The 25301-nt window shown below is 36.3% G+C and overlaps 3 protein-coding genes and 2 long non-coding RNA genes across 16 annotated transcripts in view; 3 read left to right on the forward strand and 2 right to left on the reverse strand.

The window, feature by feature from the left end:
• The window catches only part of LOC143143355 (uncharacterized), a 30581-nt gene extending 12719 nt beyond the window's left edge, over window positions 1–17862 (forward strand). The window contains exons 2-12 of one of the 12 annotated variants that reach the window (XR_012991113.1): window positions 76–154; window positions 724–1153; window positions 1243–1953; window positions 3409–3618; window positions 4087–4146; window positions 4249–4444; window positions 4728–5822; window positions 5896–6125; window positions 6220–6337; window positions 6436–9075; window positions 9186–9280. This is a non-coding gene — a long non-coding RNA (uncharacterized LOC143143355). Of the gene's footprint in view, window positions 1–75; window positions 155–723; window positions 1154–1242; window positions 1954–2031; window positions 4641–4727; window positions 5823–5895; window positions 6126–6219; window positions 6338–6435; window positions 9354–14782 lie in introns of those variants that run through there. The other 11 variants (XR_012991109.1, XR_012991108.1, XR_012991110.1 and 8 more) reach the window with 11 other exon arrangements.
• A 340-nt stretch (window positions 17863–18202) lies between these two features.
• Window positions 18203–19272, reverse strand: LOC143143353 (uncharacterized). The gene is made up of 2 exons (XR_012991104.1): window positions 19172–19272; window positions 18203–19082 (listed from the first exon to the last, which is right to left on the reverse strand). It is a non-coding gene; the product is annotated as an uncharacterized LOC143143353 (long non-coding RNA).
• A 238-nt stretch (window positions 19273–19510) lies between these two features.
• Window positions 19511–20454, forward strand: LOC143143089 (thioredoxin, mitochondrial). The gene is made up of 3 exons (XM_076303972.1): window positions 19511–19842; window positions 19915–20038; window positions 20115–20454. Exons 1-3 carry the CDS (start codon window positions 19670–19672, stop codon window positions 20226–20228), a joined length of 411 nt encoding a protein of 136 aa, XP_076160087.1. The 5' UTR covers window positions 19511–19669; the 3' UTR covers window positions 20229–20454.
• Window positions 20443–25225, reverse strand: LOC143154840 (uncharacterized). The gene is made up of 14 exons (XM_076326848.1): window positions 25038–25225; window positions 24093–24958; window positions 23731–24011; window positions 23476–23668; window positions 23296–23410; window positions 23045–23228; window positions 22947–22972; window positions 22862–22889; window positions 22729–22809; window positions 22020–22065; window positions 21803–21905; window positions 21361–21625; window positions 21114–21291; window positions 20443–21025 (listed from the first exon to the last, which is right to left on the reverse strand). The coding sequence occupies exons 2-14, from the start codon at window positions 24879–24881 to the stop codon at window positions 20750–20752; spliced, it is 2565 nt and encodes an 854-aa protein (XP_076182963.1). The 5' UTR covers window positions 24882–24958; window positions 25038–25225; the 3' UTR covers window positions 20443–20749.
• On the forward strand, window positions 22347–23047 carry LOC143143088 (uncharacterized). The gene is made up of 2 exons (XM_076303971.1): window positions 22347–22507; window positions 22621–23047. The coding sequence occupies exons 1-2, from the start codon at window positions 22443–22445 to the stop codon at window positions 22976–22978; spliced, it is 423 nt and encodes a 140-aa protein (XP_076160086.1). The 5' UTR covers window positions 22347–22442; the 3' UTR covers window positions 22979–23047.
• Window positions 25226–25301: the final 76 nt, after the last annotated feature.

The raw sequence follows: 25301 nt of genomic DNA on the forward strand, positions 1-25301 counted from the left end.
ACAAACGGTGTACTTTTACATTTTGTAAAAAATAAATGAATATAACTGTACTGATTTAGATATGTCATTTTTAAGGTACCTTCGGAGCTGCATTATTCTTGTGGTGAATTAAAGTTTGAAACTGTATCGATGGAATTGAAAAGTAACGTGAAATGTAATTTCTTGAAAAATATAGGCTCTCGTAACGTACAATAGAATCTCCGTTACATGGGTTAATTGGCGTGTTTGCATAAGAGAATTTTCACATAATAGAAGTGACACTCGAGACAAAATGAAGTAACGTAAATACAATTTGTTTGTTGACACACAACTTCACGCGTAGAATAGAAAAGAGAAACAATATTATTCGATCCTTCTTGTCCTAACGAAATTAAAGAAATCAAACCAACGGATCTCGAATTATGTTGACAGCTAAGTCGCATAACTCCTCGCGATGGCCTCGAATCATCTAAGCCTTTTATCCAGAGCTACAAATACTTCGAAACGAAGCGGTACAGTTGTCAGTGCTATCATTGATTTCATCTCGATAGTAGATTTCTACGAAAAAAAACGAACACTGTGTTTCCACACAGTATTGTATTGTAACAGGAAATATATTGTTTGTATAGTAGAATTTTCACGTAAAAAAATGTTTATATAATGGAAAACTCGCGTAACGAAGGTTCTACCGTACATTACAACGACCGATGCTTGAAATCTTTGAAAACTTTTTAATCGTGTTAGAGCTAGCGCTGAATACAATCCACGATCGAGGATCAAGAGGATTCTGATAGGATATTAAATGCAAACCGAGTACTCCCAACGACGCCTCGGTCTGTCGCGTTGCCATGTAGGGAACTAGACTAGCAGGATGACCGGAATTACAGATTTATGCTAATCGACAACTTATTAATATTGCCGGTGCGAATTGGTCGTAGTTGTACCGTAGATGCTGCGCCATTTTCAGTGGTTAGAAGCGTTTGACGGACGTGCAAGAATGTCGGGCTAATTGACACTCTTCCTCCTCCTCCTCCTCCACCCTGGTCAACTGTTGGAATCGAGTTCTCATTTGTTAATTAGGCAACATGCAAGGACATAGTGTTCTGTCAGCGATGTAACGGATTTCCCTGACACGTATAGCGAGACGGTATCGTTGTCATCGATATCGCATATTGTGCGTACACGATACGATTACCAAGTATAAATCGTGCTTCATTTACAGAAGACTCGTCGATTAATACTGAAACTTTCCTGTGTTTACAGATCAAATCGACGACGATCGTCGCATCGCGGAGTGGTTACATAGTCGTTCGAGGCCTGAGACTTCGCGGAACGCGAGAGGAAAAAAAGAAAAGAAACGAGAACGCTTGTTCTACGTTATTTTCTTACAGCCGAGTTTCAGGCGTTTCCCAATGTGTGTGTAAACATTGCGACGCGACAACCTTCGAGAAACGCAAACCACAGCCGCTCGCGAATCGTCCTTTCGCGAGTTTGTCGTGACACCAAGGACACAATGGATACGTCCGTGAATTTAACGCATAGATCCTTCGACGATTCGTCACGATCCCGCAGTTTCTTTCGTGGCCGCGTAGCCTGCACGGCAGGTGCATCGGTAGATTTTTCTTTCGCGCTCGCACGTGCGAGGATTGCGAATCGCGGTTGCGTCGCACAGTGGTTCAAAGTAAGAGAGAAGTCCAATTTTTTCATTGCCAAGGAGGGAAATTTTTGGATCAAATTTCATAGAAGGATAATCGATAGAAGTATCAAAATCGATAGGAATTTTCGAGAAATATCTTAAATTAATGCGAAAAATATAATATGGAAGTTGGAGTGTGGAACAGATGTTACTTTTAGCAGAAAACGTAATATTACGAGATTACGAGTAACTGACGAAATTTAACAAAGAAAAGTTTGAATAGTTTATTTATATACATAAAAATGAAATATGTAACGTACATGAAATCAACTCTCAAGGTACATTGTACACTGAAAAGGAATTTGAATTAAAAATTAGGTGCAAACTTATTTTTTTTTAAACGGATTCGTACCGGGTACAACGTGCGCGAAAATAAAACACACGTGTAGTTTTATATAAAAAAAAATATGAGTAATTTCGAAAACTCTCGGAAGAAAATAATAGCGAGAAGAAATGTAATTTGCAACGTATTCTCTCTTCTTCAAATCGTTCGAATTGCGCGTTAAAAAAGATCGTTAGGTGGTTTGTTTTAACCACCTAATCGTCTATAAGTGTACGACACTCTGATCGTATATACATTGTAATCAAAATTCTATAATTGAGGACTATATGTACATCGTTACATTGGATTCGCACAATGTGTTTCGTTCCCTGGAAAATCACCCGCGGATGACATCAATAAAATCGTATCGTTGCGCAAAATCGCATCTCGTCTCGACTAATTAACCACGTATCCAGAGTAACGAATGTACAAAGCGATTCCGTCCGTAGGATTGAAAATTATCGACGACCTTGTCGTGCTTTTACGACGACACGGTTTCACATCCTCTGCAAACACGTTGTTGCGGTTGCAGTTGATAATTCCGCGCGCGACACACTTTTCTCCCTTTCGTTTCGCATCGGTATTAATCCGCACGGGTGTTTTGTTTTATCATTGAACCGTGCCAGACAATGCGTAATTCGTGGATTCCTGTTACTCATTGCTCACTTCCGTTTTACTCATCGATAAAACAATGGCGTCTGTCGTGACGAATTTAATTCTTTTGTTTAATAGGGCAATTCGGGTAGGGATAGACAAACGGAAGAGACGTACCGGTTGTATCAAGTATTTCTCGAACCTTGTATCAAATACACAAATGATCAGTGGTGCATTGTTGTAACGAAAGTGTCGGTGAATTTTAAATCGTAACTTTGCAAACTTTCGTCAATAATGGACACTTTAATTTCTAGGGTGGTCGGGAAACTTGTTTAAGTAGTTGCAAGGAATACTGTTATTTAAGGGGATATTACATCATTCTTGTAAACAAAGTTTTAATGACATGTAAATATGATTCAAATCCAGTCGATCGCAATAGCGCCATTCATTGCATAACAAAAGTATCTTTGAACCCCCACTAGCTTCACGAGCGGCGACGAGAATTTGTTTCCGTTCGATGAAGGAATTTTTTCGATAAATATAATTATCACAGATCAATTGATCGAAAGAATATCATTTCTATTCAATCGCGGTGGCGAGGGTAAAATGAATCACAGCCTATAATTCTATTTTCCTGTTTCCACGGTTATTTATAAACGTATCCTGTTACAAAATACATTACCCACATCGATCATTTTAATACTTGGCAATTTCAGAAGTATTCGATTTTTAAACGTTTTTAAAATCTCCCGTGGATGTACCCTACGATAACGCTGTGTAGGATCGAAATAATTGAGAGCGTTTCTTTTTTTTGCAGGAATGAAAAAACTGTCGATAGAGAAGTCGTCTGGAACAGGTTGGAAATAAATCGAATTTAGTTACTGCAGAAATTCGATGCTGTGAATCCTGAAAAGCACAGATGGTCAGAACAAACGCGCTGCAATGCCAACGGAAGAAGAATTACAAGCGCGCGACACGCTGGAACGCGATGAAAATAAATTTTCCGATCCGCGACATCGGCGAGGAGGTATTCCAATCTGTCCACTAGTAACCTGCTGTTAGGATTGACAGCGAGTCGTTTATTCGAACATTTCTTCTCCGTTCTCCATTCGTCGCTTGCCGCGCCCGATAGTTTATGCATTCGATCGATTCTCTTTCATCTACCCTCTCTGGCTCGCTTCTGACTTTCCTTTTCGCATTAAGCTGAAAGTTCGACGCTTCCGAAACGCGTCGATTCATCACCTGTATCGCGAAATTGTACTCGTAAATCGTAGCGAAGTTTTTCGTTTAAAACGTATCGAAGTGATGCTTTGGTATTACTTTATTGCGCGTCGCTCGACGAAAATATTGAAACATAAAATTCTTTAACGAGAATCCGCCAATTTTTTGTTTATACTGGAAAAATAGTATATTTCGAATACTGTTGATAATTTAGAAGACCAAAGTATCTAAAAAATTACCAACGTTTTCTAATTTCTAACACCGTATATAATAGGAGGGAGTGACCCGTTCACCATTGACATTTATGGACGAATTGGTTTTGAAAAATACCGAGGTAAATTGTTTAATCTGGTAATTTGTGTATCAACTCTACGTTTCAGTATCATATTTCGTGATTATTGTGAGAATACAAAAGTATGACGTGGTGAAATTTTAGATTACAATGCTGTGTTGTTAATTCGGAATACCAAACATGAATGTAATTTGAAGTATGAAAATCTGCCGAGGAGGATGTTGTATGCCTCTTTTGCAATGTGAATTACAGCGAAGACAAAAGAGGAGAAGAATGGATGCAGTGTGTGAAATGTAGATACACTGGGAATGAGTTTATTATAACTCCGGAAGTTAGGCCTGTGAGTATTGCAGAGAAATTTTAGAACTTAAAATTGATATTTGCCTAAGATGGAAACGAGTAGTACTTGCATACTATAATGAATTAATATCAATATCAATTGATCGATGCAATTGTACAATTTAATTATCCATATAAACAATCACACTTGGTATATCGAAGAACACCCAAATTAAGGGTTGAAATGTTTATTCAAAGTACGTTATATTTGATTAAATTATATTTATTATTACAATTACTTTGACATAGAAAATAAGGACAATAATACCTAATGTTTTTAAAAGATTATCCTGACAGAGATCTCTCGAAAAAAGTACTTATTATCAATGGAACTGAACCTCGAAAAATTCCTCTGGAAGACGAAAATGGACCTTTCGCAAGGACAAATGTAATTTTACAGTCACGATCCTCGAAATGTTTGGAAAGTTAAACGTCCGATTTAGAAATACCTCCCTAACCGAATTTTGAATTCGCTCCAATTTTTTGGACTTTCAAACAGCACGACTTAAAATAGCTAAACTCGAAACTATTTCTGGACTTTGTTAAACGTTAGATCCTGGGTAACGGGCTATATTATTTGATTACAAACCAAGGTATACAATTTTTCATCGTGTACCAAGGTCGAACCAGCCTTGGCAGGCGTGGTCTCGAATTTTCTATGAGATTGGAATACGAGCTGATAACTCAAGGTCGAAGGATGACGGAGAAGGGTTTCCCATCTATCGTTGAATCTAATTCTGTCACAACTCACATGCGAGTTGTACACGAGAGAAATGGGATGTGGCGCGGGAAATAAGTTAGATTGATTTAACGAGCATAAATGTGCAAGCTGGTGTACAAGCTGAGGCTCGCGTCCTGTGTATCCGTTCCCCAGTGACCTAGTAAAATCCACGACTCTTCGGCGTCGTGGATGAAAATAGAACCTCCATAGCAGGAAAAGAGGGCTAGGCGGTTCGCGGATTAGAAACGAAAGGAGGAAACATCGCTTCTATCACGTAGATCGAGTACAGGAGTAATCGATGCTTGATCAAAATTGAATGAACGTGGATCTCTCCTATCGCTTCTAACCTTTCGCTAATGGATTGTGAACTCAGGACATCGCGTGTCTCTATATCTGTAAGGAACTATGGCCAACGAACAAACTTCGTCACGGTTCTTACCATTTTACGGATTCTAATCGGAGATGCGAGGAAAACATTTAGTTTACGAGTATCCGTTGTCCCTTTCGTGAACATAAGTAAAAAATTGAATTGATTCGACGTCATCTCGGAGGATACTATGATTTCTTTTCAGCGGAAATTTGAAAATCGATTCAGGAGTTATATAAGTAAAAAAGGAGGATTCTACGATCTCTTTTAAACAGGAGAAACGATTTAGGAGTAATATAAGGATTTTATCGTAACGTATGAAGTACACTCTACCATCGATTTACTGAGCAGCTTTTTTTTTTAGATGGAAATTTGATAATTGAAGACCAACGAATCTAAAATTTTTAAACGAACCTATTGCACGCCCTTGTTTGAAAATACAGAGGAATGTAAGTAATTATCGACATTCCACCCATTTAATATCTATATTAAAAATAAAAGATTTGTGGAGTGTAAGTTTTTGTAGCACAAAATTATTTGCTCTAAAAATCCAAGTAAAGAGGTTTTCTCTTTAATACGTTTTTGACGCTGGAGGTACATTTATTTCATTTACTATGTGTTTACGACTACCCTTCCGTTGGCTTTGGGGTGAAAATCTATTTACTTTCCGAGACTCGATCTTTTTCAGCCCCCTTTGGTATCAAATTTAAATTTAAAATTCATCACTCGTTTTTTGAGAGAAAACATTTTCCATCCGACAGTTGTCAAAAGTGTAAAAAGACCAAGAATATCTCGTATCTCCTAAGGTATTATATTTTCTTAAATATTAACCATTTAAACATACATTTCTAAAATTTTATTTTCAAATTCGAAAAAAATTCATGCGGATTTTAAATGTTTTCAGGGAAACAGATGTATCACAGCTCGGAACATCGAAGATATTTATTACGATGCGTGAAAGGAATCCAGACTAACCTTGTATTTCTGAAATTTTTTGTTAAACAAAAATTCCAAGAAGTGGTTACCTAAATACCCATCTTGCTAATGGGGATCCTCCCTCGGAGGTGCACACTTGGATGCAAGTTATGGTTATTCGGACACGCCAGATTACCTTTGATTTTAAGCACCCCAAAACCGTGAAATCATTGATCAGTGAGTTTCGTCAGCGATTTTTACCGGCCTGAGAGTAACGCACAAAGGTTGCGCTTCCGGTTTAGCGAACCGCTGAACCTTCCCAAACGTCTCAAGAAGAAAAAGCTCAGGAACGCGTCCGAATCCGCGTCAACTTTACTCTTTATCACGGATGCGCAATTTCCTTACCCCGAGGGAGGTAATGGTCGCGTAACAGAGGGGTGACTTTCATCGAGAACGGTTCACGCTGGCGTTACAGGATTCAAAGTAATGAAAGCGTGTCAGCGTCGAACGACTTGCGAATCACGCGAAGCACGCAATTCGCAAAAGCTCCGAGTTTCTTTGCGAGAACTACCGCGCATTAATATTTCCGCGCGCGTCGAGGTCGCTTGCTCCGGTATTTCATCCACATTTTTGCTCTTCATTTTCCTCTCTTAACCTTTTCACGGCAAATTAAAGGTGAAAAAATTCTGTGCGAGAACTGTGTGTTCTTATTGCGTTCGAAATTAGTAATAGGTAATTAATATACATAATTGGCCGTAATAGATTGTAACAATTATGCCTGTTTAAGGCATAATTTTTTCGAATAATTTACGACGAATGAAATCAGCGTGTAGGAATTTATTGGTGGCTAATTTTCTATCATTCGATCGAACAGTTAAGTTCTTTTTTGTTCGTTGTGAAATGTTTCACGCTATGATTCAATTCTGAATGGCAATCTCGGTTTTTAATAATCATTTCTTGCGTGGTATATTCTGCAGCACGGATAATATTATTCGATACATTTAATTACTTAAAATGATACATTGAATACAAAACTTGTAATAACGCATGAGAAGTGAATGTTTGTTCAGAACCAACAGAAGAATTCAAATTTGTTGTACAATTATTAGCAGAGGATATAATATGCGAGATTGTATAACCCGTACTTACTTTCATGCATTTAACAACGGAAAATTGTACTTCTCCTGAAGTGTTTACATGGCACGTGAAAGTTAACGAGGCTTAACAAGGGTGAACATTTGATCTGTCCATTAATCATCTTAAAAAGAAAGCTTAATATACAAGGTGGTCCGTAATTCATGGTACAAATGAGGTCGGGAAGATTTTACGGCTCAAAGTGACACTAAAAATATATAAAAAAGTTACTTAAAAATATATTTGAAAATGAATCGAGTACACGTGCACCTAACTACCGACTACCGGCATTACCTAACTACACTACCGACCTTGATATTGTATCGTGTACAGAAACGATCACAAAGTCCCTGGAGAAATTAGATGCAAGTGTTCTCGACTAATTTTCAAATTCACTTTTCTCTAAAACGATGTCTGCGACGCCATTTATACCACGAATTATGGACTAGCTTGTACAATATTAGGTTGTCCGACAAGTTTCACAATAAATTCAATCCAGTAACTCTTCAGATATTGCTCAGACCTGCTGGAAGCTTTGTTCTTCTATTTTGATATTTTCAGTCAACATTCTGTACAATTGTTTTCACCCGTCGAAATATAATTAAACGCAAAACTCGCTACAAATCGAAAACAAAAGATTTATGGGTAATTGTACCTAGTCGAATAACGATACAAACGTACCCGTTCATATAAATTCTTTTCATTGTCTTCATGCGTGAAATCTATCCTCAAAGCGATTTCCGGTGTTACAGAACACTCTGTCTAAGAATTCATTTCCTTCGACGTGTACGAACCATCGAACAATGTTCTCGTAAACAATGAAAGGTTTGAACTGTCCGTCGATGTTTCGACTTTCCGCCGGGACTCGCCCGGCGACGAAATTTTAGTTTCCTCGGCTCGTGAATTCACGGTACGTATTTTTCCCGAATATTTGTCGAACGTTCCTCGCACTTCGTGGAACTCAATTTAGGTCGTTGCGTCACGCATTACGGAGTGAGAAACAGCCGCTCCGTCGTAATGCTGTTAGCGAAACGTTAGCGCGAGTGCGATGCACTGTTTGAGAGTTTGCACGACCCCGATGCACGGAACATCACGTGATAAGGAGTTTTCGCGGCACTCGATCGCCGATTGGCGTTTTCGTGCCACGAACCATAAAGGGTGCACCGTACCGAAACGGCAAGCGGAGAAGAAAGAAAAATGAAATTGGGACGAGCGCCGCCAGCTAGAACCGTTTACGTTTACGATCGAACTCGTTTCGCACTCGATTAGCCTTTGGATCGGAAACCGATGCTTTGTTTCGCCGGATTATTGCCGATCTTTTGATACAATCGTCACCTCACCAACGAGAATATTCCACATCGTCCATGCATCGAAGTCTTTAGCACCGTGCGAAAGAGTCAACGCGGTTCTTTGGAGAATTTTCTTACGATCGATAATTCTGTTCGATCATTATTCAGTGGATGAGAATTATTGTAGCACTTCGTTCTTACAAAATGTAAATTCTCAAAGAATCGAACTCCTCGTCTGTCTTATTCAGTGGAGCCATCTTATTGGAGAGTGGTTCTTAGAACAGTGGAGTCCATCTTATGAATTATTTGTTTACAGATCTTGATCAGTTCCTCGAGGAAATTGATAAACGTAGAGAAAATATACCGATGGTTCCTTGAACCTAATAACAAGTGCTGGACACTGAATCATAAATTCGAAGATTTATCATTCATCGGCAGTAGCGTATGAAAGCTATCGAGACACACTTCGGCTGATAATAAATTCGTAAGTATTGATTAATTAATAGAAGAAACTCGTTTTAGAAGATTACCACTCTGTGGTCGCTTAATATTTTTCCTCACATGTATGTATATGGTAACTGGTGGTATAAACTCCACGGTTACGGTTATTCTTCGTAAGAAAACAAATCGAAAATATGAAGTAAAATTGTTTTCGAAAACAAACCGTCTTTAAATATTTCTGGGTTACGCAAGTATTCCGGGAAGAAAGGAAGATCGATTCCAAAAGAAACTGCGAGTTGCGTTTGGTCGGATGTTTCAGCCAACCTTCGTAAAGTTTGAGACTAAAAAATTACTCGACACTGTCCACATTCTACTTACTCGTACTATCACACGAACAAAGATCGATAATTCTTTCTCCTTGAAGTACTCGACCTTTTCGACCAGACAGATTTAATCGTTTATTTACCTTCGTATTAATTCTGTTCGGTACTCTGGAATACACAAGAAGCAGAACTCTAATTTTTTAAGCAGTCCGTTATAAACAGCCGTCTTCTCGATATACGACGATTCAAAATCGCTTTTCTCGAAGAAGAAAAATTATACTCCATATTCCTTGGTCACTTTCTTGCGTAGGATTTTATCGTTATCTGTTCCTTCCTCGTGTACAGTCTACCGAAACAAAAATACACGAAGACTTACGAAATGGCTCGATACTTAACTACAGACCGATCTTCACGGCAAAGCGATAGATCTTCGGTTTCACGTGACAAGAGGAAGCTCGGTCGATAGGAAATTTTTGTCACGTAACGTGTGTACTCCGTGCCAACTTCTGACAAACTTGCCGACGTTAACACACCAGCCGAGCGCGTTCGTAAACGTTTAGCACGTTAACTGTCCGATTGAATCATTACCGCTTCGGAGCCCAAAGCACAGAGGATTTCGAGCCTTCCAGAAATTTTCACGCCTCACCGGAAAACGCAGTCTATCTAATCAAATTGAACGATGTTTCACGGAAGACCACGTAACGGGCGAAAAATATTCAGTGAGCACCAACTGCGACCCGTGCCCGACCCCACGCGTTATCTACAACGATGTAAACGAATTAAGAATCGTCCCGATTTCGAAAGTCGTTCGTTGCAAATCGAATAACGTTTTAATCGACGGTTAGTCGTTGGGACACGTCCCAATCGTGAAACTTCGTTTCGTATCGGTTCCGAGCAACGAGATCGACTTCCGACGAAACTGATGATGTTAAGTTTTGAACTCTGATGGGAGCCACCTCGGAGAAAAGATCAAAACGAAGCAAAATATTACACAGCCTGTAAACAATAAACGATTTCTGGCAGTTACGAACGTTCGTAATCGAATTTCTTCACGACGATTGAATTTTTATTCAATGTAAACGAAATTCGTTCCCGAAGAGGTTAATACAAAGATTGATTGATATTTGGATTTACGTGTTTCGAATTCTTTCGATGCTGAGATTCGAAAACTCGTTGCACGCGGAAATTCTCTAATTACGTTTGTAAAAGTTCGCGGCATACAAAATTTCTGTTCAAATACTGTTTTTGTATTTTTTTTAATTTTTTAGATAAATCGATCGTGACCTAGTCACTTTACCGGGTGTTTCGGAAGTAAGTGGGAAACTTTACGAGCGCAGTAAGAATAGAAACTCGTCGCAGGGATGAGAAAAACTCCAAGTTTCCAAGTTGTAAATCTTTTCTGTTTACCACGGAGTTTGATAAGAGTGCTTGACAAGTTTAATCGATGCACATCGTATTGAATTTGAAACGTATCGGTCTCTGACTAAGCGTTTTAGAGTTAAGATAGTGTTTATCAAGATGGCAGCAACTGATTCCAATATCGAATGATCAGATATCCATTACCTGTGAGAGTGAGCTAAGGAGAACTGCAGGGGAGCTCAGCGGTTCTATCGAAAAACTTTTCCTTAACTTTTGAATGCTAAGTTTTTCCTCGAAAATTGCACATAAAATTGGAAGCAATCGTTTCATTCGCTACGATAAGTAGATATTGGCTGAGAGACAAATTAAGTAGCTGGTACCTATTAACATCCACGTAAACGAGAAACAAATATGTTGCAGTTCCACAACCATATGCGTTTAGAAGTTAACGATGATTTCCTGTTAAAACTACGTTCAGTTCGGTCTGTCGTCAATTTGCAACGAAGAAACTGGATCTTTCTTATCCGATACGATTAATCGAAGACGAAACGTACAGCTTCGAACATCTGCGACTGAAAAGCAAGCGATTACAAGAGTCGAAGAAAATCCAAGATTCAGCACGTGACAGATTGCTGCAGGCATACGAGATTTTTCCTTCTCTATCGTACAGAGGATTCTGCGAAAGAATCTTTCGTACACCTATCACGTACAACGAGTACAAGTCCTCTTGGCAACGGATTATCCCCCTGCGATTAATTTTTGCTCGCTCGTACACGCAACGGCGCATTCTTCCGAATTTCCAATCGTAAAAAATGTTCACGACGGAGGAAATATTTATGCGAGATACCGTGGCAAATTATCATCAGTGGGTGTATGAAAATCCATCGTGCTATTACTACGTTTCGACGTTGGTATCACTTTTCATGTAATCGTTACACTGTAACGTGTGGGCTGACATTATTGAGGAGTTCCTTATTGGACCAATTTTTCTTTCATCTACGCTTAATGACAATAATTACAGACAGTTTTTCGAGAGGGTACTCCATATATTAGTAGAAGACGTTTCGACTGGAAATACGTGGTAAGACGTGACTCATGCACGATGCAGCTCCGGTGCATCTTAGTCGTCCTCCTGGTGAATTTCCTAATACTACAGTAGAATCTCATTTATCTGAACTCCGTCGAGTTCGAAACGAAATTTTCGTTAATGCCTGATTTGACAAGCTTTCACTGGACTTCTATTATCTAAACTACTGTCGAGGGTTACTCCAGTTATATGAACATCTGCTACGAACGAAAATAAAAAAGAATGTTCTGTTTTTCGAAATCGAATCGCGTTGTAGATACGTCTCGGCCACGAAGCAGTGTTTCGACGAAGCAGTCTTTCAATTATGTTCTACAATAATTGCAGCAGTAACGATAAAAACTATTGCAATAGATAGGTTTCTGTGTTTCTTTGCTTCTATCGTTGTATTATAAAATTCGAAACAAGAGTTCCTTTGAGTAACTCGAGAGTACGAGCGAACGGAAGAATGCATTAGGGTTAAGAGCCACAGTGGAAGCTAAGCCACAAACAACGACTCAAGGTCTTGTGGTAAACTTAGGAATTGCCACCATGTCAGTTTCTCGACACCTGGCCACAATAGAGAAGGTGAAAAGATTGGACAACCACGTACCGCCATCGACAACTGAGATGGTTAAAAGTGTGCTCGTTGCTTAAGATTCGAAACAGCAAGTAGCCCCATTCAGAAACGATCGTAAGGATAATTATCGAAAAATGATTACCGTGTGACGATCAGAAGCGATTTGGACGATAATTGAATGTTTGTAAAACTCCAAAACGTACACCGAAAAGAATCATTGCGACCTGCAAAGTTTTTGAAAACTGGTGGTCTATGAAAGACAATAGGGTAAAGGATCCCTAATTAGTGTCACCCTAAGCTGTTGTACTTCAAATATCGAATAAATCTTACAGGTATAACAGCAATTATTATAATAAAAAGGATATTGTTTAATTTTTCTTCGTCATTAATTTGATATAAAATTATAACAAATTTTAAGTTGTCTAGAAGAATAAAAACTAGGATTTTCTTTTTAACAAAATAGACAATACGGCAATAAAGATGAAGTTATAATTATTTTAAATAACAGTAATAAATAGTAAAAAAACGTATAGATATTCTTGGTCGGTAAATGAAGAAACTAGGTTTTAATAATGTTATGATCGATCCTTAGAGTGACTGTAATTGAGACTTCTACCTTATACATTTTCAAACTCGAGTTACACCATAACTACAGTATCGTATTCTCAATAAGTTGAAAGTATGCATCGGAAATCGATCCAAAACCAATCTGCATTGGTACTATAAACGCAATAGCGAAGTTGCATTTTTGCCGAACTGCATTCAGTTGTGCATTTCTCGCCATTTGAAGTTCTTTACGAGGAACAGAACCAAAATACACCTTGGTGGGCGTTCAAAAATCCTCGTATCAATTTGTAAAATCCATTTTAAAGAAAGATAAAGTTTCAATGTTTGAACTGATATAATTGGTGACCGATCTAAGGGTCCTGTATGTTTTAAAACATTGAAATTTCTATCATTGCCAGAATATCTCATTATTTAATTTCTACTTATGGAGTCCTATCGGGAAAAATTATCCAGGAGATTGAACCTCTGAAGAATCCTTTTCGACTAAGAGAAGAGATTATTAAAGAATTCGAAATACATTGGCAATTGTTTGTGCCTCTGCAATTCGAAAAGAAGAATGGAATAGCATTTTCGGTGACTTTTAACGATTGTACTACGTTTGCTACCATACTTCGTGTAAATCGCCCTGTACGCTGCTAACGAACGTGTTTAAAAAAAAGAGAAGATCGAGTAATTCGCGAGCATGGAACTGAATTCTGCATACAACTTGGAAACGCATTTCCTAGAGAGCAGTGGGTCACCTATTCCAGTCGACCAGATGAAATCCTAGATCGACGGTTACCATAACGACCAACGGTTCTCCCTTTATTATTTTTCTACCCCATGGTTTCGTCTATATACGCCATAGTATCCCGGAGAAACCCCCTGTCCCTTCTGTTCCGTGCGATTACGGACCGAGTTTCTCCATTCAGAAACCCCCCCCCCCCCCTCCCCCCGGTGTTTTATTTTTTCTGGGGGCTTTTCTAGCGTACCACCTGCTCGTGACAATTCACGGGCAGATTTCAATTCGACGAGGACGAGAGAAAGAGAAGCATGGCGTCAATCCATGGACCGGTAATAATACTTCAATCTATATTCGCGACTGATTCTATACTCGGATGGCCTTCGTTAACCGGTACGATAAGGTCAAATTGAACTTCATTGTTCTCTGAAAATGTCGCCACGTGGTTGGCAATATTTTACATCGGATTTGGAGTGTATTAATTACACGAACCGCAAATTGTATGCATCGAAAAAAATACGAAGAACGGAAAAACGTGTCTATATAAATAAGATCGTAACTTCCCCACGATTGTAGATTCTTAGAATTCTTGTACGTTTCTAGTTAATCCAAAACCGAGTTTAATTAAAACTTCGCTGTTCCATTTCGTACGTATCGGAGAGTGGGATAAACTATTTATCATCGCACCCCTTCTCGACGGGGATAAGTTCTAAACGCTATGTAAATAGAATTCAATCGTGTCTATTTGTTACCGCGTTGTAAAGAAACGGTTGGAGGGATTGCGATGAAAGTTGACACATATGTACAAAGTAACCCCGCTTAAAATCCAAGTTACGTGACGTAGTAAATTTATTTCCAGAAAGGGACAGCTGCTCGTGTGTTTCGTTTGTACGAACTGGATCAAGGATCAACGATGATCGACGCAGTGGAAATATTTGGGAATCTTTCGATGCTCTCGTCCTAAAACCGAAGAGGAATACCAACGCAACGTCCTCGGGCATGAAAGTTTGTCCCCGGTGGTCTAAGAAGAGGAAAAATGATTTCACAGCCTCGGTTTACGCGAGTCCGCGTTTAACGAAGGTCGCTCTACAATCACATAGTTTCGTTGCAGCAGCCTTTGCTCGTATAAGGAAACAGCGTCGAGATTTACGCAATACTCGAACACACTTAAGTCATACTTGAACGTGTTATCTCGCCGAGAGGTAACACGTGCACGATTGTTTGTAGAAACATTTCTAGGATTATGAGCGGCGTTCGTGCCTGGCAAGGAAAAGGTCCGCGCAGACCAAGGTAGCCGAGACCTTGGCGACAAAACGCAACTTGCTTGTTTAAGAGTGATCCGGTCTGAACGAAATGGCACCCGTCGTGCCGCGGCGATGTTTCACGACTCCTTGCGCAATTTCATCCATTTTAATCGCTTCCATTTAACTCTGAATCTCTCTCGATCGATTCCTGTTTTTTTTTTTTTTTTTTTTTTTTTTTTTTTTTTTTTTTGTAACGGCAGACGTAGCGACGCAATAGAACACAGAACGATCCACACCGACAGCCGTAATTGTTGCGGCAATAATTTATCAAAACCGCGATACGAGAATCGAGGTGGATCTTCGTTTCCGAGGATCCGGCGGACACGTAACCAACTTTCGTTTCCGTTATCGTGCACTTCGTCGGTGCGTTTTAAGGATACGATTGCGAAACATCGTGTTTGTTTAAATTAACGATCAACCGAGCAATTGAATGTACAACGAGTAACGAAAGAATTCGGACACTGGGGTATGCTTGGATTTATCGGTGTATGGTGTGATTAATCGTAGAATGAAAAAGATTCGTTACTTTTTCTCCTAGTAAAATTTACACGTGTAATTTATACAATTTATAATCGCAATCGTCATTGGACGAAGCAATGCGCAATTATCGTGTTACAAAAATATTTGAACGGTATTCAAAGAATGATGATTTATGTATTCTACGGACAGTTTACATCGGGTTTTTTTCCAAAATGGAAAACGCGCTGTTGTAAACGTTAGAATTATTGTGATTCCGTGGGCCGAGTTTTCGTAAAGAAAATGTGCTGTAAAACGGAAATCTACATTCCTCGTTTTATACCGTTACCCTTCGAATCCAAGTACACACCAGTGTCCGAATATTTTCGTCACTGGTTACACGTCGTGAGTGTCGTGACTTTGTTTTAACGTAGAATGTAACGATTGTCTTTTCCGTATGGTGCCATTTCGGCTCCAGGATGGAAACTTTCCCACGGAGAAAATCTGTTATTTTTGTAAGTGCGCGTCAGAAGACGAGGGAAACGAATTGCATAACGGTTTTTTATTCCACGTAACGACGTAACGCTCTAACGAAACTCTGAAACCACGCGATCAATCGTTCCACGTCTCGAAGAGGATTGATTCTATACAATATGAACGTCATCAGCAAATCAGCTCGCGAAACTCTCGTGTTACTTTCGAACGAGAAACGCAAACGATTACACGCGCAACCTACATTCTAATTGCGCTCTGATCTAATCCTCAAGGATAATTTTCATCGCGGCAAAAATTTCTCATTATTCAACCGGTGATTTCTAGGTGTCTTCCCGTTGCGAAACGAGGGAAACTGTAACGTAACGTATTTTCTTTTTATGTAACATCGAAACACCACCGAGGAAGAACAAGAGCATAAAACAGGAGATAGCGAACAATGGGAAAACAAATAACGTAGGAAAAAATGGTCGAAAGATCGTCTACTCGAAAAACTCATTTAGTAAACACTCGATCGTTCAACGCGAGTTAGATTATTTAATCTAACAAAGAATACGCGAGATGCGATGCATCTGTAATTCAAAATTTGTTAAAATAAATTCAGATGTACACTGATATTAAAACAAACCATTGAATGGCTGAAAGCAAACGTACGGAGAACAGGACAACGCAGGATAAACAAAATGACTTATCTCGAATGATTAATTAAATTAGTTTAATAGCAATCTGTGGTTGTAACTCGCCTTTGTAGCATAAATGTTTACTTATCTTACCTTTTATACATTATATCTTTTACTTCATATTTCGTTTCATATTGTATACGACTTTGGTCCAGAAAGGACGCATGATTATTATTATTATTAACTACGTATATTAACATATTGATTATATAACTCACCTTTTGACGTAAACGTATACTCATCTTTTATGCGTTGCGTTTTTACTCGATATTTCATTTCATATTCTATACAACTTTGGCGCAGGAGAAACGTATTACTATTAACTACAGATATTAACATGACTACCAAGTGCGCACCAATTAACTCGTAGTTGACGACCTGTCATCGAACGCCATCTACGAGTTACTTTAAAAAGCCACGTTTGTTCTTAGCACAAGTGTAATATATTTGTAACAAACAGATACGAATAATAAGTGGTGGGCGCGCAAAAGGAGAATAAAAATCAGTGTACATCGAAGAAGTGAAACTTTATTAAAAAAAAAAAAAAAGAAATTATTTAAATTTAGTACACGGTACGCTGTCTCCAGTTCTCGGTTCGTTTTAAAAAATGATTCGATCTGCCGATCACTTTGAGTAACGTAATTTATTTGTACGTCCTCGAGTAAATTTTCGTCGCGCCCGTTTCAAATTTTTCTCAGCCTTGAATTACAGCGATTAAAGGATGAAGGCGCGAAACGTACCATCCAAATGATTCAATTTAGTAATTAAGCCGCTGTACAGTTTGCTACGCGAAAATACGCTGTATTCTCCGATCCACTCGTCATCGCGTTGCGTCATTAGTCACGAATCCAATAATAGACGATAATGCATGGGGTACGTTCGATATTATTGGATACGATAGGCTAGCAGTCGATATGACAAACAAATTCGTTCTGCAATCGCCACGTAAGAGGTGTCATTGTATGTTTCCCGGGTACACGAAAGAATAAATCGGAGAGTGGAATCGATTTCTCTGTCATTCGTTGAAAGGTGGACGCGGTTACGCTCGGGGAAATGAAACTCGTTATGCGTTGTTGGTCACATCCTCTTGCAACGTGGTCGATCTTAGTCACGGCTTCATTATTTATAAACTTCTGTGAATCGCTCGATGCAATTTGTTTCGACGATCTATTAACTACCAATGATTCTATCTTAATCGTTCTAGATCGATGTACAATTTCATTATTTTGACAAGTATAATCTATCACCGTGTAAATTATTTTCAACGAGACGACAAAACCTCCACGAGAATGAAATTGTTTCGTGCCCAGTGACAAACACAATTAGTGGTAAATAATATTTTTCAGAATCATTTTTTTTTTCGAGATTTTAAAGTTGTAGCTGATTTTAACGATTTTGATTGGTATTTATTCGTATTGAGTTTCACAGTACGTATTCATAAAACGCAGTGTATAGGAATTATTAATTTTCTTTATTTGAATGCGTCCGAGCTAAAAATGTTCGGTTTTCGAAACGCCACGCATAAAATTAAAGTAGCAATCTAGCGTTACGATTCTCACGCTAATATTCGCTTCACGGTTGCTTTACTAACATAATTAAACACGTGGCAAGATCTTCGGTAGTCAGACGTCGGAGGTACATTCATGGATGCTCAACCGATAATGCGTTTAATGCGGCGCAAATGCGCCCTGCATTTCCGGGCGTAGACAATACGTAACCCTTAGGTGCCTCGATGCATGACGCATGCTCAAAGGATTGCAACACGATCGAGGTCCGAACGCGCGAGGCCTCGCAACGAGAGTGGGTCACTCTCAGAACAACACATCGATTTAAGTCGTCAAGATCACCAAGTTGAATCGTCGCTTAAACGAAGAACATTCGCTTGGCATCCACTTCGGTTTAAACAGAAGAAACTTGAACAAAACATTGATGATAACCCGTACCCTCTAATGATTTTTGTTTAATTATTCTTGACCTCAGAACGAAAATATTCAATGTCGTCAAAATTATAATTACACTTTGAGATGGAATAAAGTATGAATAATTTACGTGTGACTTTTCTAAGTTTTAAATGATAAGAAGTACGGTCCTTTTTATCGATGTTCGCACTATGAATATCACTGGCTAAAATACCCGTTTGATACAAAATTCTTGATAGTATCAAATTATTGTCCAAAATTTCCTCCAAACATTTATCCAGTTTAAAGATACAGTTACGTGTTATTAGCTGAAATATGATCATAGTTTTACTCAATAAATATTTTGAATTCTGAGTAATTGTCTACTTATGCAACATTAAATATGAAATATTAATACCATCATTCTTTCGTTGTAATATTTTTCCATAAGTTCATTAACTATACAATATGAAATATTTACAAAGAGAGTGAAGTAAATTAATATTTATTAGAATGTCCATTGAATGTTATTATGAAAAAAAGCAACTTTTACTTCGAGATAAAAAATATATTAGTGTACAGCGTATTTCTTTGACAAAATCACTTTTCGTAATGGAAAACCTTGTAGTTAATTTTACAAGAATGAATGTATGCAATATATGTATATATATGTACACAATTTATAAGGAAGAATTTAGAAACTTTTGTTCTCACTTTATAATGTTGGTCATCATGTTTATAATCACTATTGACGCAATCCAATGCAACCTACGATACAACCGTGTAACCCTGATGTAAAAAGATAGGTTAGGGTTAAACGAATCGTGTATTGTGATTCAAAATTTCTTCGTGATTGATACGTTTTTTTTTAAATATAATTTATTGCGATTATTGTGTATCTAAAAAATATAAAAATATGTTTCGAATCAGCGTTAGATCTGTCCGTAACGCTCTAGGCAGCAGAAGTTTTGCTAATGCACCGGCGCAGGAGCAAGCGATTTCAACTGTCTTCAAAGTTCAGGATCCAAAAGATTTTGATGACCGCGTTAAAAATTCAAAGGTGCCTGTGATTATTGACTTTTTTGCAACGTACGTAAATATTTATTTTAAATTAACAAATGATTAATTAAAGGATAGTATTGTGCATAATTTATCTTGTAGATGGTGCAATCCTTGCCGTATGCTCACTCCTCGTATAGAATCAGTAGTTGCAGAAAAACAAGGGAAGATTTTACTGGCAAAGGTTGACATAGATGAGAATAGTGATCTTGCTTTGGATTATCAGGTTAGTTTCTTGTTTATGTATTTCTTTATTTACAGTTTGTTTTTAGTAGAATAATAAAAATTGTTTTTGTACATAGGTTGGATCTGTACCAGTATTAATCGCAATGAAAGATGGAAAAGTTTTAGACAGAATTGTTGGTCTTCAAGATGTAGATAAACTTAAACATTTTGTAGATAAGTATACAGAATAATGTAATTTAATTTAATTACAAGTTGCCATTGAATAGCCCTGTAGTCAACGGGGTACTTTGTATAATATTTTGTACAAAATGCTACCTCGAGAAATAAGTATAAAATACAACTTTTTAACAATGTATAGTCTCAATTTAGGCTTTATAAACTGTTAACTTATAGGGAATTGCTGAATTGTTAAATAAATCTTTTTTGTGTAATAAACAGATAAATTTTATTGTTTAATTATTTACAAATATTTAATACAATTACATACATATATATTTATTGATGTATGCTTTATGAATGACACAACACGTAATCACATGCTATAATTTAAATTACGTTTTTGCAATTAAACTCCTAAAAAATAAACATGTTGCTCAGTAAAAAGTGAAATTAAAGATTTATAAACAATTGAACAAATTTTCAAATTTAATTCAATATTTAATGTTTAACGTGCTAATACATCTAACGATCATTATAGTTTCAATGTTGAAACAAAATGATGTGTCACTTTTTCCATATATTTTTGAACTAATTAAGTTTCAGTGGGTAAAGCTTGTAAAAGTTTTCTTGCCCTTTGGTAAGCAACAGATTCCATTTCATCTTTGTTTCCATCATTTTCCTCTACTTTTTTTATAACGTCCATGCCCTTTTTTAAAAGTTGTTCTCTTGCCATTCCTTTGCATCCTTCAAAATATTCTAAAACTGTAGGAAAAATGTCATCTGGAATGGAAGTCTCATCTAATAAGTTATCTATTAACCAAATTTGTCTCAACTTTTCAAACTTCCATTCGCTTTGTGCATGTTTCCACTGTGGATAAAAAAATTATAGAAAATTAATATTTATTTAATACATATTCTGATTTAGATCTATGTACATGATAAAGTTCTCCAAATACCTTTGAAACATAACTCAATCCCTTCTTCATTGCATCCAGTCTACTAGCCTCCCTCTTTTCATTTTCTTTTTTCTCAGCCTTTTCTCTCTTCAATTGTCTCTTAGAAGGCTGTTTTGGCTTCTTTGCATCACTTTTATGAGCTTCTTCTATATCCTCTAAATTATCTGTATTCATAGTACTGAAAAATAAAAAATTGTTTACCTTAAAATTTTAGAAAATTGAAATAACAATTAAATTTTTAACTCACATTGTTCTTTGAAATTTTTTCGGAGAAGTTGCTTCGTCACTTGATTCCTTTTCATCCTGATCTTTTTCCAAATCAGCAAAATTATTTTCTTGTTCATCGTTTTTTATTGTTTCTTTATGCAAACCGTTTAAATTACGGCTACTATTTGATTTTTGTTTTCTTTGTTTCCTTTTTTTGGATATCACGTTCTGTTTATCAATTTCCTTTATTTGATCAACATTGTCTTGTGATGCATCTGTATTACAATTTCTTTTATTACTAAAATCTGTAAAAAATTAATGAAAATATTTTTGTCCGAGGATAGAAGTACTAAAAGTTGGCTAGATAGATTTAACCTCAATAAAATTTATTTTGGAAAAAATTTGAAGTTGCATTAATGACATTGGTGCTACATTAAGGAAACAAAATTAACATATGTAAATTGAAATTATTGAATATTCACCTTCCGATTTATCTTTTTTTTTTGTTCTTTTCCGCGATTTTGGATTCTTAACCTCAACTTTTGACGTGCTATCAGAGCCCATTGTAATCCGCGAATCAGTTAATTAGTCTATATATGAATGTAGTACCAAATTTACAGAGTTATAATAACGTTCTTGATGTTATTTTTGTATGAAAAGTAAGTAACAAATGTGAAAAAATATACGAAAATATTATACACTTTCAAAATTGATTGGCGCCGCACATGCATGTGGATACTTCTGTCTGGGATGTAGGAAACAAGAATAAGAGCATCAAAAAGACAAGAAACGATTGCAATTATTGGACTTACAATTAAGATTTTTATTTAATTACAAAACAAGTTTAATACAAAAGACTGTATTTATTATTAAATTATACACACACACACACATATGCGTTTATTAAATAAACCTTACAGTAGTGTGTATATATTTATACGCGCGCGCGCGTATCGCGTGTGTGTGTAGATATATTGTGTATCACGTGTGTATGTGGTATGTGCATATGTATGTTCATAAAATATATATATAACGGGTGAGTATACACTAATGTAGTATATCAAATGTGAAATGTGAAAAGCCGAGATAAGCAAAATAATTTAGTGTTAATTGTTTATAGAAATGTTGCGTCTAAAAGTGATTAAGACCGTATCACAAATTAAAAATGAAAACATACCATTGAATAGGTATAAATATTCTAAAACACGTAAAAGTAGAAATATTTAATGTTTTGCTGCTACTAAATTTTCATTTATATTAACAAGGTTATGTATTGTAAATTAAAATTAATGCGTTTCAGACATGGTGTTTTGCATATATGTTGTTCTTCAAAACACAACAGTAGTTCAAGAAAAAGTAATTTAGACGAAGATGTAACTGAGTTTGACCAGCCTATAAAATATTCAACTTCTCCAGCTGCAGGATTTGGTGGTGGAACCCGAAAAATGTTAAAATTAACACCATGGTATCAGGGAATATGCATATCGACCTGTGTAGCAATTTTTTGTATTTATTTTGGTATATTTAGAGAAGAAAATGACATTGATGAAAAGTTTAGTAATAGTCTACCTAAAGATGTGCAAGACTACTTATATGAAGTCAAAGATGTTGAACAAAAAAATCGACATAAGATTAATATAATGAGGTCGTCACTGTAGATACAAGTAGTATATTGAGGACATGTATTTTTATTAGTGTAAAATGTATGAATAAATATTTATAGCGGATACAGCAATTCGCCCCATATTATATTATTGATTATTTTATTCCATTCAATGGTTGGATGTTGACCAATTGTATCCGGTTTACAGTTATCCCATGCATGATGCCATGGTGCCACAACCATTGTCATTATTAATATTATTGGTCCTTCTACACGGTGTGCATGTACTTTAATATTAACAATGCCTGAAACATAAATTATAATGAATGTAAATTTAATGTTGCTGTAATAAGTATTAAATATTTTACTTACTGCGTGTATTATAAGAATGAAATAACCATTTAAACAGTGTATATATAGGCATAACTTGGAGATAAAATTTCATTCTGGTCAAAAAACCCCCAAAACCGATCAATGCCAACCTAAGCTGTAACAAATAGTCATTATACTCTGAATAATTGAAAAATTTTAAATATATTGTTCTTAATGTACTGAGGTAAAAACTGCATAATAAACCCATGTTGTTGGCATAAGAAATAGCAAAATCGTAAATAACAAGGTTCCCACAAACAATTGGTCCGGTTGATACTGACAAGAATCAACTCTTTCTCTCAGCGGATTCATTTTCTTGCCCAAGAATAATCGGAATAAAGAGGTAATACCTTTTAGTTGAATATTGAAAAGCCTAAGAAAAAACTGACTTAATACTTCAATCATATTTTTGACGGGTATATTATATTTCAATACCTTGCTGCATATACATAAATACAGTATGCATGAAAACTGACAAGAGCCAGAAGGTCAGCTGCTATTGCTATTTGAAATGTAATACCCAGTCTTCCAAATAATACTAATACTTGAAAAGCAAAATCCATTACAGGTTTCATAAATATCAAGAATGTCCACCATAAATGTATATGATACAGAAAAAATTTTCCAAGCATATTGTTTAAAGCATGATTTAATTTTAAACCAGCTGGTACACCCATTAGCCAGTCTATTAAATCCTTCAAAAATGTCACAACTTTCTGTGAAGTATTTATATTTTTATTAAGATGAATATAGTATAATATTACTATTACTTTCATACTGTTGTATTCTAAACTTGCCTCTGCATTACTCAGAAGTATTTGAGATGGTGATGTATATTCAAAGTAGTGCAATAACAATTGCAATATAAATATTCCCAATAACATGTCTATTATCAATGCAAAAACATAATTACCAGTTTTCAATGTAAATCTCTTGTTCTTTATTATAGCAATTAGCATCCATTTGACATTTTCTAACCATCCGTGAACGTGCAAACCAAGGAAAGAATATTTTAAAACTGGCAATAATTTACTTGTTATTTTACTAAGCAGGAGAACTGGGTAGAAATACAAGAACATGTGATAGATCAACAATGTTTCTTTTATATAAGTAAATTTTCCCTTTTTTCGTAATTCTCTTTCAATCTGCTTACTCTGTATTATTTTCATCAATTCATAAAAATGATTTTCCGATGTTGCTCTCTGACTAAACAATTCTGTTTCTCTGAGAACTACTTGATCATATACTGTAATAACTGTATGACAATGTAAAGTTGAAATTTTTTTATTGTTGACAATAATTCCCTTTATACAGTAATCGTAATTATTTTCATCAAAAGAAAACTTAGGGTGTAAACATATATTAATCCAGTCTAAATACTTTTTATCTACATATCCACGTTTATGTTCTGCTGCAGAATAATATCCTATTAGAGTAGTATTGGATTTCAAATTATCTACTTTAGATATCCCAATTACATAAAATTTTTTAACTCCTGTGTTGTCATTATATACTACTTTGCCAAACATATACCCAGGTTTTTCTTTGTAAAGTCCATCAGGTATAAAAATTAACAGACTTTTCATGATAGCTTAGATAAAACGTATTACTATTGTAAAATTACAATCAAACACTGAACACGAATGAGTGTTTTATAATTTATCTGTAATTAAAAAGTGAGCCTATCAATATTGTTAAGATATAACCACTTGGCTGTAAAAATAATTCATAAAATATATTACATATTATTAGTATGATAGATTTCCAATGGTACTCAATGTATATTTGTACTTTCATAAGATTTTCAAATTAACACTGGAATAAAATTAATGAAATAGTAATAAAATAACAAGAATACTCTTCGTGAAAACATTCAGCTTTAATCCATATGATTAAAAGAATTTCATTTTTGGATAAGTTTAATTTTCGATTTATGATCACCAATAACGAATAATGACAACTATGAACTTCAGGCAGATATCGAAAGCAAAAGTCCTATATTATCG

The sequence above is a fragment of the Ptiloglossa arizonensis genome, chromosome 2 (genome assembly GCF_051014685.1).
Source record: "Ptiloglossa arizonensis isolate GNS036 chromosome 2, iyPtiAriz1_principal, whole genome shotgun sequence".
Lineage (NCBI taxonomy): Eukaryota > Metazoa > Arthropoda > Insecta > Hymenoptera > Colletidae > Ptiloglossa > Ptiloglossa arizonensis.

Coding starts and splice junctions, on each gene's coding strand:
- LOC143143089 (XM_076303972.1), top strand. CDS start 19,670: ATGTTTCGAATCAGCGTTAGATCTGTCCGTAACGCTCTAGGCAGCAGA. Junction 19,843..19,914: donor ATTATTGACTTTTTTGCAAC/GTACGTAAATAT, acceptor TTTATCTTGTAG/ATGGTGCAATCCTTGCCGTA. Junction 20,039..20,114: donor ATCTTGCTTTGGATTATCAG/GTTAGTTTCTTG, acceptor TTTTGTACATAG/GTTGGATCTGTACCAGTATT.
- LOC143143088 (XM_076303971.1), top strand. CDS start 22,443: ATGTTGCGTCTAAAAGTGATTAAGACCGTATCACAAATTAAAAATGAA. Junction 22,508..22,620: donor GAAAACATACCATTGAATAG/GTATAAATATTC, acceptor AATGCGTTTCAG/ACATGGTGTTTTGCATATAT.
- LOC143154840 (XM_076326848.1), bottom strand. CDS start 24,881: ATGAAAAGTCTGTTAATTTTTATACCTGATGGACTTTACAAAGAAAAA. Junction 22,973..23,044: donor TGGGGCGAATTGCTGTATCC/GCTATAAATATT, acceptor TTGTATCTACAG/TGACGACCTCATTATATTAA. Junction 21,026..21,113: donor GATTGAGTTATGTTTCAAAG/GTATTTGGAGAA, acceptor TTTTATCCACAG/TGGAAACATGCACAAAGCGA.